Source organism: Chrysochloris asiatica, unplaced genomic scaffold (assembly GCF_000296735.1).
Source record: "Chrysochloris asiatica unplaced genomic scaffold, ChrAsi1.0 scaffold00109, whole genome shotgun sequence".
Taxonomy (NCBI): Eukaryota; Metazoa; Chordata; class Mammalia; order Afrosoricida; family Chrysochloridae; genus Chrysochloris; species Chrysochloris asiatica.
In genome coordinates, this window is record NW_006408627.1 from 412,423 (window position 1) to 431,193 (window position 18,771).

General features: G+C 39.1%; 1 protein-coding gene and 1 pseudogene across 1 annotated transcript in view; one reads left to right on the plus strand and one right to left on the minus strand.

Moving 5' to 3' along the window:
• The window catches only part of HELQ (helicase, POLQ-like), a 54,139-nt gene that overhangs the window by 21,949 nt on the left and 13,419 nt on the right, over positions 1–18,771 (minus strand). The window contains exons 7-11 of the mRNA XM_006867725.1: positions 18,318–18,416; positions 10,922–11,067; positions 10,315–10,554; positions 3,584–3,725; positions 1,250–1,354 (exon numbers count right to left, since the gene is read on the minus strand). Of these exons, the coding sequence (XP_006867787.1) occupies positions 1,250–1,354; positions 3,584–3,725; positions 10,315–10,554; positions 10,922–11,067; positions 18,318–18,416 (732 nt within the window). The remainder of the gene's footprint in view (positions 1–1,249; positions 1,355–3,583; positions 3,726–10,314; positions 10,555–10,921; positions 11,068–18,317; positions 18,417–18,771) is intronic.
• LOC102818523 lies at positions 8,595–9,505 on the plus strand (annotated as a pseudogene).

The window sequence follows — 18,771 nt, forward strand, 5'->3', positions numbered from 1 at the left end:
GATGTCATGCTGGGTAAGGTGGAGGGTCAGAGAAAAAGAGGAAGACCCCTAACGAGATGGATTGGCCAGGTGGCATCATTGATGGACTCGGGTGTGGCAGCGGTAGTGAGGTTGGCCCAGGATCGGACATTGTTTCGTTCTGCTGTGCATGGGGTCACTATAAGTCGGTCCCGACTCGATGGCACCCGACAACAACAACAATTTTCAACTGCCTCATATGCTTGTTAAAGCTGGACAATGAATAAGGAAGACCTAAGAAGAATCAATGCATCTGAATTATAGTATTGGTGACAAATATCAAAAGTACCATGGACTGCTAAAAGAACATATAAATCTGTCTTGGAAGAAGTAAAGCCAGAGTGCACCTTAGAAGCCAGGATTGTGAGACTTCGTCTCTCATTCTCAAAAAGGATCAGTCCCTGGAGGACATCCTACTTGGAAAAATGGAGGATCAGCAAAAAAGTAGAAGACCCCAGTTAGATGGACTGACATGGTGACTGCTACAATGGGCTCAAATATAACAGCAATTGTTAGGATGGTGCAGGAACAGGGAATGTTTTGTTCTGTTGTGCATAGGTTTGCTATGAGTCAGAAACAACATGATGGCACCTAACAACAACAGGGGCCTGGTGTTACGGTGTAGGATAAGCACTGGAGTACTTATGGTGTCAGTGTTTCAAACCTACCAGCCGCTCCTTCGAAGTCCTAAATAGGGTAGCTATGAATTGGAACAGACTTGGTGACACTTAACAACAGAATGATCACAGGTGAACTTTACCGTAAATAACAGCATGGAGGCACTACATAATCCCATGTCAGCATCTATATCTATAGAGTTGCTTGTATCCCCCATCGTATCCACCAAAGTTTCTTATTTATAAAATGGATGTCCAATTATTATTTGTTGATTTTTCATATTTCTTTTAACTAAGAGGATTTAAAATGTATATATAAACCCAGATGCAGATTTATAATGTCACAGATTGCTCCTTTCCACATTAGATTGCTGTTATTGCTAAACACTGTAGAGTCAGTTCTGACTCAGTGACCCTGTAAAGGGTTTCTGAGGAGCTGCTGCGGAGTTTGAACCACGGATCTTGAAGTTCAAACCGACCTTGTGGTCCAGCGCATTATCCTTAGTGCCACACCAAGACTCCTCCACATTTCATTCATATTATAGAGTTAGATAACTTTTTAATATCTACTATTTCAAGTGACAGTAATAAGATTAAGACTATTTTTAAAATACCTTTAAACCAATCAAAGAAAGAAATAAAGTTTGGATCCCCTTGGCGAATTCCTGTACAAGGTGGCTGTAACAGTTTTCCAATGGACTTCGGATTAATTCCAATACCTATAAAAATTAAAGCAATACTGTATTTTGTGTTATAAAAAATAGGAGACCATGTTCCCTTGAAAATATTATAAGTGAAATAACTCAGTCACAAAAGAGCAAATATTGCATGCTTCCACTAGTATGAAATATCTACAATAGGCAAATTAATAGCAATTAAAATTTATTAGTGATTACACGAAGTGGCTGGATGAGGATGGAAAAGAAGATACATGCTTAGGAGACGCAGAACTTCTGTTAAGGATGATAGAAAATTTCAGAACTTGTTAAGGGCGATGGTTGAACAACATGGTGAATGTAAGTAATGTCACTGAACATACATGTGAAGAATGCAGAAACGACAAATATTTTATTGCCACAATTTTTTTTAAAAAGGCCATTAAGATGGGCAGGGGGTGGCAATCAGAAGTAACCAATAAGTTGGTGCTTTTTCACTGGGGTGGCACTGTCCCCCATGGACTGTTTTTGGCTACTCAAAAACCAAAAACAAACAAACAAACAAACAAAAACCCCCAAATCTACTACCATCGAGTCGATTCTGGCTCAAAGCGACCCAACAGGTCAGAGTACAACTGTTCCATAAGGTGCTATAAATCTTTACAGAAGCAAACAGTCTCATCTTTTTCCCACCGAGCCGTTGGTGGATTCAAACCACTGACCTGTACCACCAGGGCTTCCTTTGGGGCCCACAACTGGTAGATAATAAACTAGTCCAGGTGCTGTTTCTATCTTACAGTAAGACAGAAATCAGTAATAGAAATCCATAATCATATCTATAGCATCTCTAGTCATCTTTATTTTACAAATACTCTTTCTTTGTGCATCTTAAAATAGCTTTGTTGTTGCTGTTGTCAAGTGCCAACAAGTCAGTTCCAACTCACAGCAACCCTACATAAGGTTTCTGAGGAGCGTCTGGTGAACTTGAACTGCTGACTTTGCAGTCTAGTGCATTAACCCACAGGGTCACACCAGGACTCCAAAATAGCTTTATTGAAAATAAAATAGTGTTTTTAAGGAGTGGCTGGTGGGTTTGAACCACCAACCTTATAGTTAGTAGCCCAAGGTTTATCCTGCAGATCCACACCAGGACTTTGGGGTCACGGTGAGCAAAACAAAAACAGAAGAGTAAGAACATTTAATAAGTTTTCTCATGAAAACACAAAAAAACATAGAAATTATTTCTTTACTCTGTGACTGAAATACAAAAGTATTTCTACACTTTCTAATACATACTCACATAAGAGAAGGACCCATCTTAAAGGAACATTAATAGATGGGCTTACAAGTTTTCAAGAGGGAGTGTAGTTTCAGAGGGTGCAAGGGAAGGTAGAATCTCCAGAGTGGTTTTCAACCTTTCTAGAGAGGACTGGTAAGGAGCTCTGGTAACGTAGTCGTTACGAATCGGGCTGCTAACCTCAAGCTAGGCAGTTCGAAACTACCAGCTGTTCTGCGGGAGAAAGATGAGGCTTTCTGCTCCCGTAAAGATTTGCAGCCTTGGAAACCCTGTGCAAGGTCGCTATGAGTCTGAACTGACTTCATGGTACTTAACAACAACAACAGACAGGGCTGGTGAGAGGAGATGGAGATAAGACTCTTATGATTCAATAGTGAGTAACTGTTATCATAACTGATTGTGATTGTTGCAACTGTAAAGGTAGATGTTTTGTAGCAAAAAGAGGGGAGTAGTTGATTTTGCAGTCCAAGAGCAGAGGACTCTGGAACCATCAAGGGAGAAGAGTGGGAGTGGAGTGTGGGACTGTGTTCAGAGAAGCAGTGACACCAGAGATGGAGGTAGAGATGATGACGTGGTGAGATGGAGCAGCTGGGGACTCTAGAGTCATGGAAGGAGAGGGGCTGTGTGCTGGTGACCGGGGACAGGCTTGCAGGGTATGCCCTTTGGGTGTTTGAATGATTGCACGTTCCTGAGTGTTTTGGTGTACATACCCCCCCGCCAAAAAAAAAAAAAAAAAAAAACAGAGGGACTAGAAGCAAATACTATTGACTGATGATGCATGGAGGGACTGTAATCATTGCACTGAAACGAAATACGAAAGGATGAGTGTAAAGCTAATGTCTTCCCATGTAAACTATCACTCAATTCACAATAAAAACTTAAAAAACAAAAAGAATTATTTATAATTTTGAAAAAATAAAAAAAATGACCTCATCAAAAAGATAGACAAAAGACCAAGAAAAAGGAGCCAAACAACCAACTAGACAGAGTATTACCTGTTGCTTATCCTTTTCTTGCAGTATGAGGATACTCTCCCCAACAGTATCTATTCCAGCACGACCAGCTCTGCCAATCATCTGCTTATACTGACTCCTCTTTAAAAATTCCTTGGCAACATAAGGGGCTCTTAAAATAACTCTATGAAATGAATACAATTAATGACAAAGTGACACTCCACTCATAGCAACAGCATCTACTTTAAAAACTTACTTTCATTATCTATTTGCAATATTAAATTTAAAAGGACTTATTAACTCAAAATAATAGGTAACAACTATTTACCAAGAATTTGTAGTGTCCTAGGTCCTTTATGTACATTATCTGTAATTCTTACAAAACTCTTGGTAACAAAGGGGTTAATGAAGCTCAGGCAAGTTAAGTAACTTATCACAAACCACAAAGTTTTAAGGATCAGAATCATGATTTGTACCCAAGTCTGCCTAGCTTCAAAAAGTTATTACCATCCAATACACCAAAAGTCTCAAAACTTTCAAAAAAGTTTTATATCTCATATATGAAAAGTCTGACTTTATAATAGCAATAACACATAAGAATTATGAATTTATATTACATTGAACTATATGAAATTACAGACTTCAATTGTTTTTTTACTTACAAAAATGGCAATTTTAGTTCTGCTCACTTATACATAAGTCTACAATCAGCTTTCAAGTTCAAAGAGAAGAGAAACCAAAGTCATTTACCTATACCAATCAACTTAGTCTTCTACTCATAAATCTCTATAGACAGCCAAGACTCCCAAATACTCAAAAGAAAACAAAAGACATAAAGGAAAACAAGACCATACAGAAAAACTAGCTGACAGATGCAGGTAATAGAGCCAACGAAAGAAAGCTTTCAAAACATCTACCCACAGCAGACCTCTAAAGAATACCGCATTGACAACGGGCTGTTACAAAGAAAGAACAGTAAAAGAAGAAAGAATCCTTGTACACTTATGTAATTTTTTTTTTTTTCAATTTCAACAGACAAACTGAATAATAAATGAGCACACTAGTTGTTGTTATTGTTAACTGCCGTTGAGTCGGTTCCAACCCATAGTGACCCTTAACAGGGTTTCCGAGGCTGTCAATCTTTACGGGAGCAGAGAGCCTCATCTTTCTCCCGCGGAGCAGCTGGTAGTTTTGAACTGCTGACCTTGCGGTTCTCAGTCTGATTCGTAACCACTACGCTACCAGAACACACTGGTAGACACAGTTAAAAACTGATTTTGTTACATGGAAAGTACAATTGAATTTACATACCTTAAATAGAAATTATGTAAGAATAGTTAAAAGCATGCTCAATCTATGAGGATTCAAACCTGTTTCTAACTAAAGTGATGAAAAGCAGAGAACAAGACAACAGACGGAAGGAAGGAAATAAAGAGATAAGAGGGAAAACGTAGTCTGCATTAAAGAACGGCATAAAGTTTTAGATTGAAAGCATCCACCCAAGTTTTAAATCCTTGAAAAGTAGGTAGGAGCTGAAATCGTAGAATTAAGCTTCCTGAGTTCAAATCTTTACATTGACACTCATTTGGGGAATGAAGTTGGGCAAGTTATTTAATTGTTCAGTGCCTCAGTTTTCCCTTCTATATAGTGTGGACAGTAAACGATGACTGTCCTCATAACAGTGCTGTGAGGATCCAACACCAAAGCAGTTATTACATAGCATGGCATGTAGCAAGCGCTCCCAAGGTGGGGTAGGAGATGTAACAGCGGCAATTCTTACTACCCAGACCAACCAAACCCACTGCCACAGAGTCGCTTCTGACTCACAGTGACCCTATGGAGGCCTTCCGAGACTGCAAACCTTTACAGGAGTAGACAGCCCCATCTTTCTCCTACAGAGCAACTGGTGGTTTTGAACCACCAAGCTTGTGGTTAGCAACCCAATGCCTAATCCACAGTGCCACCGGGGCTCCTTATTTATTACTATACAATACGATAAAAATTTAAGGAAAAATTTGATAAGCTTCTGGAGAGGAAAAAGCAACAAACCCACACAAAAACAAAAAGCTATCTTGCCTCCTAAAAGACACAGAGCAGTATCTACAAAATCTTCCAAGAATAAAAACTTGAAGCCAGAATTCCTTCCCCAAATTTGTCATTGTTGTTGTTGAGTTGGTTCTGACTTATAGTGATCCTGTTTAGGGTTTCTGAGGCTGTAAATCTTTGCGGGAGCAGAAAGTGTCTTTTTCCCAGTGGAGCGGCTGGTGGGCTTGAACTGCTGACCTTATAGTTAGTAGTCCGGTGCATATCCTCTAGAGCTACCACACTCCTAAAGTGTTAAAGGCCAAAATAAAGACATCTTGCCTACGCAAAGACTCAAAAATATTTACCCCCAATGCTGCTTTTAAACTATTACTCAAGAGTAATAAAATGATCATCACAGAAGAAAGATACCAAATATAAGTGGCAGTGGTAATCAAAACTCAATTAAAATTTACAGGTGTTGTTCTGATTCATGGTAGCTGATATGTTACAGTTACAGACTGCTCCCTAGGGTTTTTCTGGCTGTAATCTTTTAGTCAAAGGAATCCTTGGTTGGCACAAATTGTTAAATTGAAAGGTTAGTGATTCAAACCTCCCCAGAGAGGCCTAGGAAGATCAGCCTGGCAATCTGTGTCTAAAACACCACAGCCTTGAAACTCCTATGGAGCACAGTTCTACTTTGACACATGTGGAGTAGTCATGAAGCAACTAATAACAATAATTATAACAAAGCAGACTGCCAGCCCTGTTCTTCCATGGGACTGCTGGATGGATTAAAATCCAGCCTCTATGTTAACAGCCAAGTGCAAATTGCTTGTGCTACCGAGGGACCTTTAAAATTTACAGATAATTTAAAATAATTATTAAAAATTTTTAAATAACTATAAGATGAAAGAAAATTAAAAAATCAAATTAAAGTGGCAAGTAATTGCAACATAAACAGATCAACGTAGAAAAACACACAAATGCTAGGACTCTTGTTCAAAAAAGAATATAATTATTGACTACTTCTAAAATGATAGAAAAACACGTTTGGTAACTACTGTTTGCATTTTAAGAGTAACAACTGGAATAATATACAAGGGGATTAAAATTTTATAGAAAAATTCCAGTCTTTTAATTCCATTTTTTCATGATCTTTCTGACATCCTCTCGTACAACTTCTAATTTTTCTCTAGCTATCTGAAAGAGGGAAACCTTAATCAGTGACAGGTTGAAAATAAAATAATAGCAAATATGCTTATGAGAGGATGTATTTCTAACGAAGATTACAGCAAAATCATTAAATGACTAAAACACAGATCAATTATATTGATAAATGGAGTCTGGGTGTGGTGCTGTAGGATAAAGCACTGGACCACAAGGTTGGTTTGAACCACAAGGTTGGCAGTTCAAACTCACCAGATGCTCCTTGGAAATCCTATACAGATTGCTACGAGTTGGAACTGACTTGACAACACCTAACAACAACAATTATATTGACAAAAGCTACAAATCAGAAATATTTGTAGTAACCTTTTGTATATTTAAGTAGCTTTGAAACATACAAAACAAAAATTTCTAAATATGCATAAAGGACAAACCAATAAAGCCATGATTACAGTGGGAGACAACTCTCTGAAATGCATGGATCAAGGAATCAAATGTAGTAAAAAAACAAGAGATGATAAAATAAGTAACAAGTGTGATCTCACTGAGATAAACAGAACTTCACATCCAACATAAAAATACATATACTTTAATACTAATGGAGCATTTTTAAAACTTGATCACATATTAGGTAAAAGAAAAAGTCATAGCGATAAATTAAAAAGAAAAGAGTCAATTACACAGGCCGCTATGAACTGCATTGCATCCTTGAATAAGACATGTTGAAGTTCTAACCCCATACCTGTCTGTAGATGATACTTTGTTTGAAAAGAGTTTCCTTTTGTAGTCAGTTAAATTAAATGTGGCTTTACTAGAGTTCTGGTATGGCGCTGTGGGTTAATGAGCTGGACTGCAAAGTCGGTTTGATCTGCAAGGTAAGAGGGTTAAGCTCACCAGTTGCTCCTAGGAAACCCTATTTAGGGTTGCTATGAGTTGGAACCAACTTGACAGAATGTAATAACCACCAGGACTAGAGCCCTGGTGTGGCACTGCGAGTTAATGTGCTTGGACTGCAAAGTTGGCTTAAAACACAAGGTCAGAGGTTTAACCTCACCAGTTGTTGTTGCTGTTAAGTGCCGTCGAGTCGATTCCGACCCATAGCGACCCTGTATAAGGTTTCCAAGGAGCAGCTGGTGAGCTTGAACTGCTGTTTGAACCTCACCAGTAGCTCCTAGGAAACCCTATACCGGGTTGCTATGGGTTGGAACCAACTCTATAGCACTTAACAACAACAATAATATACTAGAGTGGTTGGTGGTGGTGGTTTTATGCCGTGGAGTCAGTTCTGACTCATAGTAACCCTGTACAGGGTTTCCATGGCTATATATCTTTACGGGAGCAGAAAGCCTCATCTTTCTCCTGCGGAACAGCTGGTAGTTTCGGACTGCTGACTTTCAGGTTTGCAGACCGATTCGTAACCACTATACTAGGATGATCTCGATCCTCTCTGAGTGTTGTTTTAAAAAAGTGGAAGTCAGATACAGAAACAGGGTAACACACAGAGGGGACACAGCTAGTGAAGACCTGTGTAAGTACAAAACCTCTGTAAATTGCTGGCTGCTACCAGAAACAAGAAAGGAGTTCTGGTACCATAGTGGTTACAATTCGGACTGCTAATTTCACGGTCAGCAGTTTGAAACTACCAGCCGTTCAGTGGGAGAAGATGAGGCTTTCTGCTCCTGTAAAGATTTACAGCCTCAGAAATCCTGTGCAGGGTCACTATGGGTCGGAACTGACTCCACAGTACTTAACAACATTAGTTTTCAACAGTTCAACACTGCATCTTTGAATAAAAGCAAAGGTTGGCAAACCTTGTCTTAAAAGGCCAGGTAGTGTTGAGCAGTCTTGGGTTGTGGCAAATATGGACGCTTTGGACAGAGTGATAAAACCAAAAATGAAAAGGGCCAAGAGATTCCTTGAGAAGAGAGAACCAAAACTCACTGAAAATATTAAAAATGCCATACTGATTAAAGGGGGAAATGCAAATACAACAGTGATGCAAGTACTTAAAGATGTGTACTGAAGAACCCATATGGCATTCTATATAAAGGAAAATATTACAAAGCCATTTGAGGATCAAACATCACTGGAATTCTTCTCAAAGAAGTCAGATTGTTCTTTATTCATATTTGGCTCTCATAATAAGAAGCGACCAAATAACCTAGTAATAGGCCGTATGTATGACTATCATATGCTGGATATGATTGAATTAGGTATTGAGAACTTTTGTCTCTCTCAAAGATATTAAGGATAGTAAATGTCCTAAGGGAACAAAACCTATGTTAATATTTGCTGGTGATGATTTTGATCTAACTGAAGATTACAGAAGACTAAAAAGTCTTCTTATTGATTTCTTCAGAGGTCCCACAGTATCAAATATCCGCCTGGCTGGTTTAGAGTATGTTCTGCACTTCACGGTGCTGAATGAGAAGATTCACTTCTGAAGCTATAAGGTGCTGTTGAAGAAATCTGGCTGTCGAACACCACAAATATAATTGGAAGAGATGGGACCCTCATTGGATTTGGTTCTAAGGAGGCCACACCTGGCTTCCAATTACCTTTATAAGTTATCTATGAAAGTGCCAAAAACCCTCAAGACAAAAAAGAAAAACATTTCCCATGATACTTTCAGTACAACTTATGGAAGAATTCACATGCAGAAGCTAGACCTAAGCAAATTACAAACCAGGAAAATGAAAGGATTAAGGAAGCACCCCACAGAAGGAATAACAGCAAAAGGCGAGAAGATCAAAGAGAATTAAAAAAAATTAATGGAAAAAAAAAAAGGCCAGGTAGTAACTATTTGAGGCTTTTAGGCTCAAGGAGCTCTGGTAGTGTAGTGGCTATGAATCAGGCTGCGAACCTCAAGGTCAGCAGTTCGAGACTACCAGCTGTTCCACAGGAGAAAGACGAGGCTTTCTGTTCCTTTAAAGATTTACAGCCTCGGAAACCCTGTACAGGGAGGGTTGCTATGATTTGGAACTGACTCCACAGCACATAACAACAACAACAACCAGAAACAAGGTGACAGGTATGGAATAGTTCCTTTCTCAAAGTCTCCAGAAACAATTCATACAACCAAGACCCTGATTTGGGCTTCCAACCTCTAGAATTTTGAAAAAAGAAAAGCCTGCTTTTCTAACCACCGACTTAGTGTATTCTGTTACCATGGTCCTAGGAAGCTAAGGCAGAGACCAACAATTTTGATAATCGTAAAGACAGTCAAGGGACTAATGGTATTAGACTCAAGTTGCTTTATAAATGAGTTCTTCAAGCTTTCAAGGAAGCACTATCTTAAATAAACACTTTAAGATCACAGAAATAGGTGAAAAGCTTGTCAACTGTTTCTATACAGCTAACATCAAAACTCTAACATCAAAATCAACTACTGAAAGAAGGAAGACATCTGTAAATGCTATTTTCTCTAAAATGTTAAAGGACAAAGTCCAGTTAACTTAGAAAATGCTGAAATTATTTGATAAATCATCACCCACTACTGAGAATGATTAAAACCACAAGAAAACTCCTTATAAATTAGGAAGTGCAGTTTGGATTCTGGCCAGCATCTACTTCCATCTTACCTACGAGCTGGTAGGTTGACACCGGCTGCTAGGGTGGATGTGCAGGTAAAAAGACAGAGCACTCCTGTGGAATAGGCCTCCTCCAACAGTTTCCTTTCACTGTTGGTTAAACCACTATGGTGGTAAGCCACTCCAAATGGGACAGTATGCTTCAAAACAGGGCACAGGTTGCCATTGTTGATGTTCTTCAAGTTCTTAATCACCTCATGTTTTTCTTTCTCCCTATGTTTTAGATATTCCCTATGAAAAAAAGACCTGTTAGAAATATGAACTGTTGATTGTATAGTGTACTTCAAGTCTAGCAAAAGTTATACGAACATTCTGTTCAAAAATTGTGTTAGTTTTATTGACATTAGTACATTAAAATATTCTTAGCATTCTGATTCTGACTTCATTAACTATTGAGTGGTCTCTGTTAACCTTTCCGTGGATCTCAGAGACTTGTAAAAATCTGATGAAAGCTAAGACAAAAATACAAATAGTCAAATAAACATAACACTTTTCACAAAATTGCAAAGGCTCATGGACTTGTTTATTCCTGTACTTCTTAAGAATACATGAATGCCAGGTTTAGATCCTTGTACATAATCATTTGAAAATAACATACTTGCTTAAAAACTTGCATATCATTTCTGCTACATTTTCACAGTTCTTCTTAGTAGGACAAAAAACTAAGCAGGAATATTTGGGAATAACTTCTGTTACTAATGCTATCAAACGGTCAGGATCCATCTTTTTCAGGGTATCAGAATACTGCAAAAGAACAAGACAAAAGAACAAGCAAGTTAGTAATTATTAAAGTACGGCCTATTTTTTTTTCTTTTTAACCAATGTGACTTGAAGGTAAGCAAATCATAATTTTGAACTTCTAATTTAATAAATCTGATCATTTAAAAGAAAATCAAACATCATAAATACCACCGTTAGGTTATCAGCGTTTCATTAGCTAGGTTCAGTTAAAAATAAAGAACCTAGAATTAAAGGAATGAATTAAAATTAAAGAAGTGAAAATAGTTAACATTATTTATAACCCCTCTACATGCCATCTCCACTAGAGCTGAACAAGGTTCACAGAGAGAAACACAACTTGACTCTAATAATAGTAAAAGGTCTGCATACATAAGATAAACCCTTTATTATTACAAACAGTTTTCAAAAGCACACACATGATCATACTAATGGGCATTTAGAGAAAAACAAGATAGGTTACTGAATTACAACAATTTCTATGACCTTAAGCAGACATTAGTAGTTCAAAGTATATTAAAAGAAATGTAAGGTTACTGAAAATTCCTCATTTTCTTAAAGTTTACTGAAACCAGTTAAGAACCAGATTTTAAAATAACATACCCTCATAGATTTCTTAAACTGCTATACAACAAATCTTCCCTTTTTAATATCCTACATGAATCACAGACCATTGATGTTGTTGTTGTTAAGTACTGTGGAGTCAATTCCAACCCATAGCGACTCTGTACATGGTTTCCAAGGCTGTAAGTCTTTACGGGAGCAGAAAGCCTCATCTTTCTCCTGCGGAAGCGCTGGTAGTTTCGAACTGCTGACCTTGTGGTTCACAGCCCAATTCGTAAACACTGCTACCAGAGCTCCTTAGGCATTTACATTTTTATGTATCAATATGTGATCTATAGTCTATAAATTTCACATTGTCTTATTTCATTAATGTTTTTTAAATTGTTATTGAATGAATACCAAGCATTTAAGGAAGAGGAGCCCGATTTTTAAAAAAATATATATTTTGCAGAGAATATTTTCACTCAGGAATATACAGATGTTCTGTGACACTAAATACAATCTGCACAAGGTGTCAGCACCATCCGCATTTCCCCATGTTTTAAGTCCTCTTCACAAACTCTCCCCATGTTTTAAGTCCTCTTCACAATCACGCTGAGAAGCATGTTCCTCCTGTTACTATCTATGTTATTGTTGTCATGTGCCATCAAGTCAATTCCAACCTATAGCAACCCTATATAGGGTTTTGGAGAAGCAGCTGGTGGATTTGAATCACCAATCTTGAGATTAGTAGTCCAATGCTTATTTTACAGCATCACCCCAGGAGTTTTAAGTTAGAAGGGTATATCAGGGTCACAGTGATTATCAACCTAGTAAGTCTGGTTGGTCTTTTTTTTAAGAATTTGAGTTTCTTTCTACTTTTTACTCTCACTCTGTCCGGCACCTTCTATTGTGATTCTGGTCAGAGTGGTTAATGGTGGTAGCTAAGAATCAGCTGGTTCTTTTTGTATAAGGTTACTAGAGCTGTGGTTCATGTGATCTATTTGTTCTTTGGACTGTTTCCTTGAGTCTTTAGTTTTCTTCACTCTTCTTTGCTCTGGACAAAAAGAGACCATTGTTGTCGTTAGGTGCCATCGAGTCAGTACCGACTCATAGCAACCTAATGCACAGCAGAACGAAACACTGCCCGATCCTGGACCAACCTCATTACTGTTGCTGCGCTTTGAGTCCATCACTGCCACCACTTGGCCAATCCATCTCGCTGGGGGTCTTCCTCATTTTCTCTGACCTTCCACCTTACCAAACATGATATCCTTCTCCAGTGACTGGTCCCTCCTGATATGTCCAAAGTATGAGAGATGAAGTTTGGCCATCTTGGCCTCCAAGGAACACTCTGGCTGCACTTCTTCTAAAATGCATCTATTGGTTCTTTTGGCAGCCCATGGCACTTTCAATATTGTCCTCCAACACCATAACTCAAATGCATCAATTCTTATCCGGTCTTCCTTATTCACTGTCCAGCTTTTGCATGCAAATGAGGTTACTGAAAATACCATGGCTTGGGTCAGGCACACCTTAGTCCTCAAGCTGATATCTTTGCTCTTCAACACTTTAAAAAGGTCTTGTGGTCTTTGCAGCAAAGTTGCCAAATGCAGTACTTCCTCTGATTTCTTGACTGCTGCTTCCGTGAGGGTTGATAGGTGATCCAAGAAGAATGAAGTCCTTGCCAACTTCGTTCTCCGTTGATAAGAATGTTGTTTATTGGTCCAGTGGTGAGGATTTTTGTTTTCTTGACATTGAGATGTAATCCATATCGAAGGCTGTGCTCTTTAATCTTCATCAGTAAATGTTTTAAGTCCTCTTCACTTTCAGCAAGCAAGGTTGTATCATCTGCATATTGCAGGTTGTTAATGAGTCTTCCTCCAATCCTGATGCCACATTGTTTGTTGTAACTATATGGCTACGTGCAAGCTTTTAAAATCTTATTTACTACTACCAAAGGACAATGGAGAACAATGTCTTTAGGAACTATATATGCTAATTGACCTAGATGTCTCCTGAGACTATGGTCCTTAGTCCTCAAGACCAGTATCTCTTGGTAGTTATATATACCAAGGGTATTTAGTTATAGCTAAGAGACAGAAGGGAATCTTGGTATGGCACTGTAGGATGAACACTGGACTATGAGGTTGGTTTGAATTGCACGGTGGGTGGTTCAGACTCAGCAGCTGCTATTCACAAACTGTATACAGGGTCGCTGTGAGTCAAAACCGACTCAATGCATTTAACAGCAACAAAGAGATGGAAGACCTGTCTCCTCAAAATACAGTTGACATGTTGATATGAATGGAGTAATGCTTTAGGGATCTTCATTTGCTGATGGGGCACCACTCAAAATGAGGAGAAATGGCTGTAAACATCCATTAAAATTCAGAACATGGAATGTACAAAACATGAATTTAGGAAAATTGGAAGTTGTCAAAAATGAAAGGGACACCCTTCCCCTCAGAGGGAACACATGAGCAGGCTTGTAAGCTCACTGGTAACTGCACTGGTCTACTTGTGAGTGGAGGTGGGAGAAAGGCAGCAATGAAGACATGGGCTGAGTTTGAAAGCCCAAGTGCCCATTAACTGAAGACTGGATAAACAAACTGTGGTACATACACACAATGGAATATTATGCTACCTTGAAGAACAAGGAAGGTGTAAGCTACCACATAACATGGATGAACCCTGAGGACATTATGTTGAGTGAAATGAGTCAGTCACAAAAAGAGAATACTGCATAGGACCACTACTGTAAAAGACTAAGAAAATTAACCCATACTAAAGGAGTGGGGGGAAATTCTTTGCTGGTTACCAGGATGAGGGAGGTGGGGTGAGGGAAAGGAGAGGAAAGTAGACCACAGGGTTGAGAACAGACACAGGATAGTTTGGGTACAGTTGGGTGGGGGTGGTGGTGGCAGGGAATACTTAAGAAGGGCAAGGTGATTGGAAGAACAAGGCGGATGGGAGAACAGTTAGGCAGGTTTGCATGGGCTAAGTGGGACAGAGGTAAAGAATGATGTATGCACAACCTTGGAACAACAGGGCTCTGGAATACAGGGATTGAAGCATGGTTTGAATGGGTAAAAGGTGGGAAATAATGTTAAGATGCTTTGATGTCTTTTGAATCTTAGTCTCCTTTGTATACCATTATAAAATAAGACACTTGAGGGGGAGAGAAAGGAATAGCCAGAAATATCACAATAGAAAGCTTGTAAGTCCATCTTCTGCCTATAACTGATTGGTATACCTAAAATGGGGCTACAACGTGCCCAATGAAGGAGGCTTCCTGTGGAGACTCTGCATTGCATAAGACCATAGCTGGAATCCTGAACCACATCTAGAATTTTCTGAGGTGGGAAATTTCCACTTGAAAGGACAAGCAAACCAGCCTGGAGTGGCTAGAAGAACAGAAGATAATTCTTGAAAGAAAGGCCAACAGGAAAAATACAAATAACGGCAGTCTAACTGTTTACTATAAGTATAAGCAAGTTGCTTGCATAGGAGACATCAAGGCACGTGGTTGGGTCCCCTCTGGGCAAACCCCCTTCTAAGAATAAGCCTCAATGGGAACACATGAGCAGACATGTGCTCTGACTGGTAACCATGTTGGTCACTGAAAAGGGGAAGTGAGGGAAAGCTGTGAGCTAAGTCCTACCATGTTCAATAGACTCCTGTGAACCCGGGTGGAGACCTGGTTGGCCAGCAGTATAGCAAGACCTGGGGACTCCTGGGCCCAGAGTGGTGACATAGCCACAGAGGACTAGAGTGGAGAGTGAAGAGTGCAGCTGATAAGAAGAGAGGGCATACAAAGGTGAGAAGTGACTAGCTAACAAGTTTTCAAGAGGGAGCCTAGATCCAGAGGGTACAGAGGAAGGTAGAATATCCACTGAGTAGTATCCAATCTGTCTGGGCGGGGCTGATGAAAGGAGATTGGGAGTAAGGACTCTTGTGGTACAATGGTGAATAATTGCTATCAGGACTGATGGTGAGGGTTGGAAATGTAAGATAGACGTTTTGTAGCAAAAGGAGGGGAGTGGTTGACTATGCAGTCTAGGAGCGGAGGTCCCTGGGACCATCAAGGGAAAAGAGCAAAGTGCGGGACCCTACCCAGAGAAACAGTGACACCAGAGATGGAGGCAAAGACGATGACATGGAGAGATGGAGTGTCTGGGAACTCGAGACCCACCCAGAGAGGAAGATGGGCTGTGTGCTGACGACTGGGGGCAGGCTTGCACGGTATACCCTTTGGTTGGCTGATGATGCACGGAGGGGATTGTAACCATGGCAATGTAACGATATACGATAGGATGAATGTAAAGCTAAGGTTCTCCAATGTAAACTATCACATAATTCACAATAAAACATTAAAAAAAAAAAAAAGTAAGTTTAGTTTCAGAGCATGCAGGGGAAGGTAGAATCCTCACTGAACAGTTTTCATCTTATCTAGATGGATCTGGTGAAAGGAGATAGGGAAAAGATCCTTTTGATTCAACAGTGAATACTTGTTACCAGAAATAATTGTGATTGCACAACTGTAAAAGGTAGAAGTATTGTAACATAAAGGGGTGAGTAGATAATCTCACCTTCCAGGAACAGTGGACCCTAGGACCATCAAGAGTGAAGAGCATGAGCGGAATATGGGATTCTAACCAGAGAAGGGTGACACCAGAGATGGAGGCAGGGGTGACGGCATGGAGAAATAAAGCAGCTGAGGGACTCATGGAAAGAGAAAGGTTGTGTGCTTCAAAAGTTAGTGGAAAAATACATTTAAAGATAGTGATATTTTTCTATGAACCTTTTCAAGACCCTTTGCATTTGCAAAATGTGTGTGTATACCCATAAGCCTTCCCACTTCTGCTCATCTACATAAGTACAGATGTAGCCACTGGTTATTTTTGTTGTAACACTGTATATGTAACATATGTAACAGTATTACCATTTTTACCTTTTATTCTTTCTTACCTTTCAGTCTTCCTTTGCTTTGGTTATTTTGTGCTGACTTCCTCCTTATGTGTATTGTCTTTCTCTTCACCAAATTTAGTAAGTGTCTACCCCGGTAGTTTACTGAGTGATTAGTGGACTGCTAACTGCAAGATAAGCAGTCTGAATCTACCACCTACTTGTGCAGGAGAAAAATTAGGCTTTCTGTTCCCATAAAGATTTACAGCCTTGGAAACCCTGTACAGGGCAGCTGTGAGTTGGAACTGACTTGATGGCACACAACCATTACCACTACCATCTCTTCCACTCCCTCCCATTCCTGGTACTCATCAAAGAAATCTTTCTGGATGTAACCTCTTCTTTTCATTTTTTAATAGTGGTCTCATACAATATTTATCCTTTTGTGATTGAGCTTTCCAAATGTTCTTGGTTCACGATATCCCGTTAGGCAAAAGAAATAACTAACAGTTCAGCTTATCAGGTAGGTAAGTACAAATAACTGAATAACACAACCAGTAGTCATTTGAATGAATAAAACCACTGCCATCAAGCTGATTCTGATGCACAAAGACCATGTAGGACAGAGTAAAGTTGCTCCTTAAGGTTTCCAAGACTGTAAAGCTTTATGGTAGCAGACAGTCTCATTTTTCTTCCTGTGAAGCAGCTGAAGGGTTTGAATCACAAACCTTGCAGTCAGCAGCTCAATGCTTAACCCACTGTTCCACCCGGGCTTCTATGTGAATATAGACTATATATCAGTTGGAAGAAAAAATATTTTTTATTTCATTATAGCATAATCACAACTGTCCACTAACAGATGTGTACATTTTTTGACATTGCAGTCTTTCAAACATCAGAATCAGATAGGGCATTGCCAATTTCATTTCCTGTTCCACATTCATTTTTGCAAGGTACCTCCTTATTATTATAACAAGGTAGTTGTTTATTAATATTAAAGATATTCCATTATCTTTAAATATTACTATTACAGAAACTGCACAGAAAAAAAACTCAATTTCATACAGATCTGATGTAACAGAAAGGAATGTGTATGATCTAATGTTGAAACTGGAAACTACCTTGAATTAGTAATTTTTATGGTGTGGAGTTGCAGGGTAATGCATTGGACCATAAGACAGGCTTAAAACTGCAAGGTTGGTGGTTCAAATTCACCATCATCTCCTTGGAAACGCTATACAGTTTCTCTATGAGTCAGAAAAGACTTGATGGCACTTAACAACATCAATGGTGTCCAACAGATGTCAAATAATGAATCTTATATGGTACTTCAGGGCACAGTGGCACAAAGTTTGGGAACCTTGGGTACAGAGGTTATCAATGTTGTTGTTGTTGTTAGGTGCCATCGAGTTGGCACTGACTCATAGCGACCTTATGCACAGCAGAACGAAACACTGCCTAATCCTGGGCCAACCTCACTATTGTTGCCACACTTGAGCCCACTGATGCTGCCATATTGCCAATCCATATCGCTGGGGCCTTCCTCTTTTTCACGGACCCTCCACATTACCAAACATGATATCCTGCTCCAGTGACTGGTCCCTCCTGACAATATGCCCCAAGTATGAGAGACGAAGTTTGACCATCCTGGCCTCCAAGGAGCACTCTGGCTGCACTTCTTCCAACACAGATCTGTTGGTTCTTTTGGCAGTCCATGGCACTTTCAATATTCTTCTCTAACACCATAACTCAAAAGCATCAATTCTTCTATGGTTTTCCTTATTCACTGAGGTTATCAATGTTACCTTATAATTAAGGAGACGTGAAAAAGTGATGCCATCCTCAGCTTTGCTGTCAACCTCGTATAGCTCATCATTTATTTTCAGGTATTCTTTCAGTTCAACCTTGAATTTAAAGGGCATTTACAATTAATAGCAGATATGAACTCTTCACAGACTTTAAAATTTTGTAAAGTATGTTGTTAAAAAAAGATTTATTTCTAAGATATGTGAAGAACGCTTCAACTTAAAAGATCTTTCTCCATTTCTTTTTCTAAAGAACTTTTTCTTTTCGAATTAAAATAAGAATTTATATCCTTAAAATACTTATGAATTGAGCAGTCACATATTGAAGAGAAAACTAAACACTTATATTTGTCACAAGTAACAGTAGGAGTCATAATGCTCATAACTCTTTCAGGAAAGTACTAATTGCATTATTGGCTTGAATTCTAAATACCACTATATTATTTTAAATTGA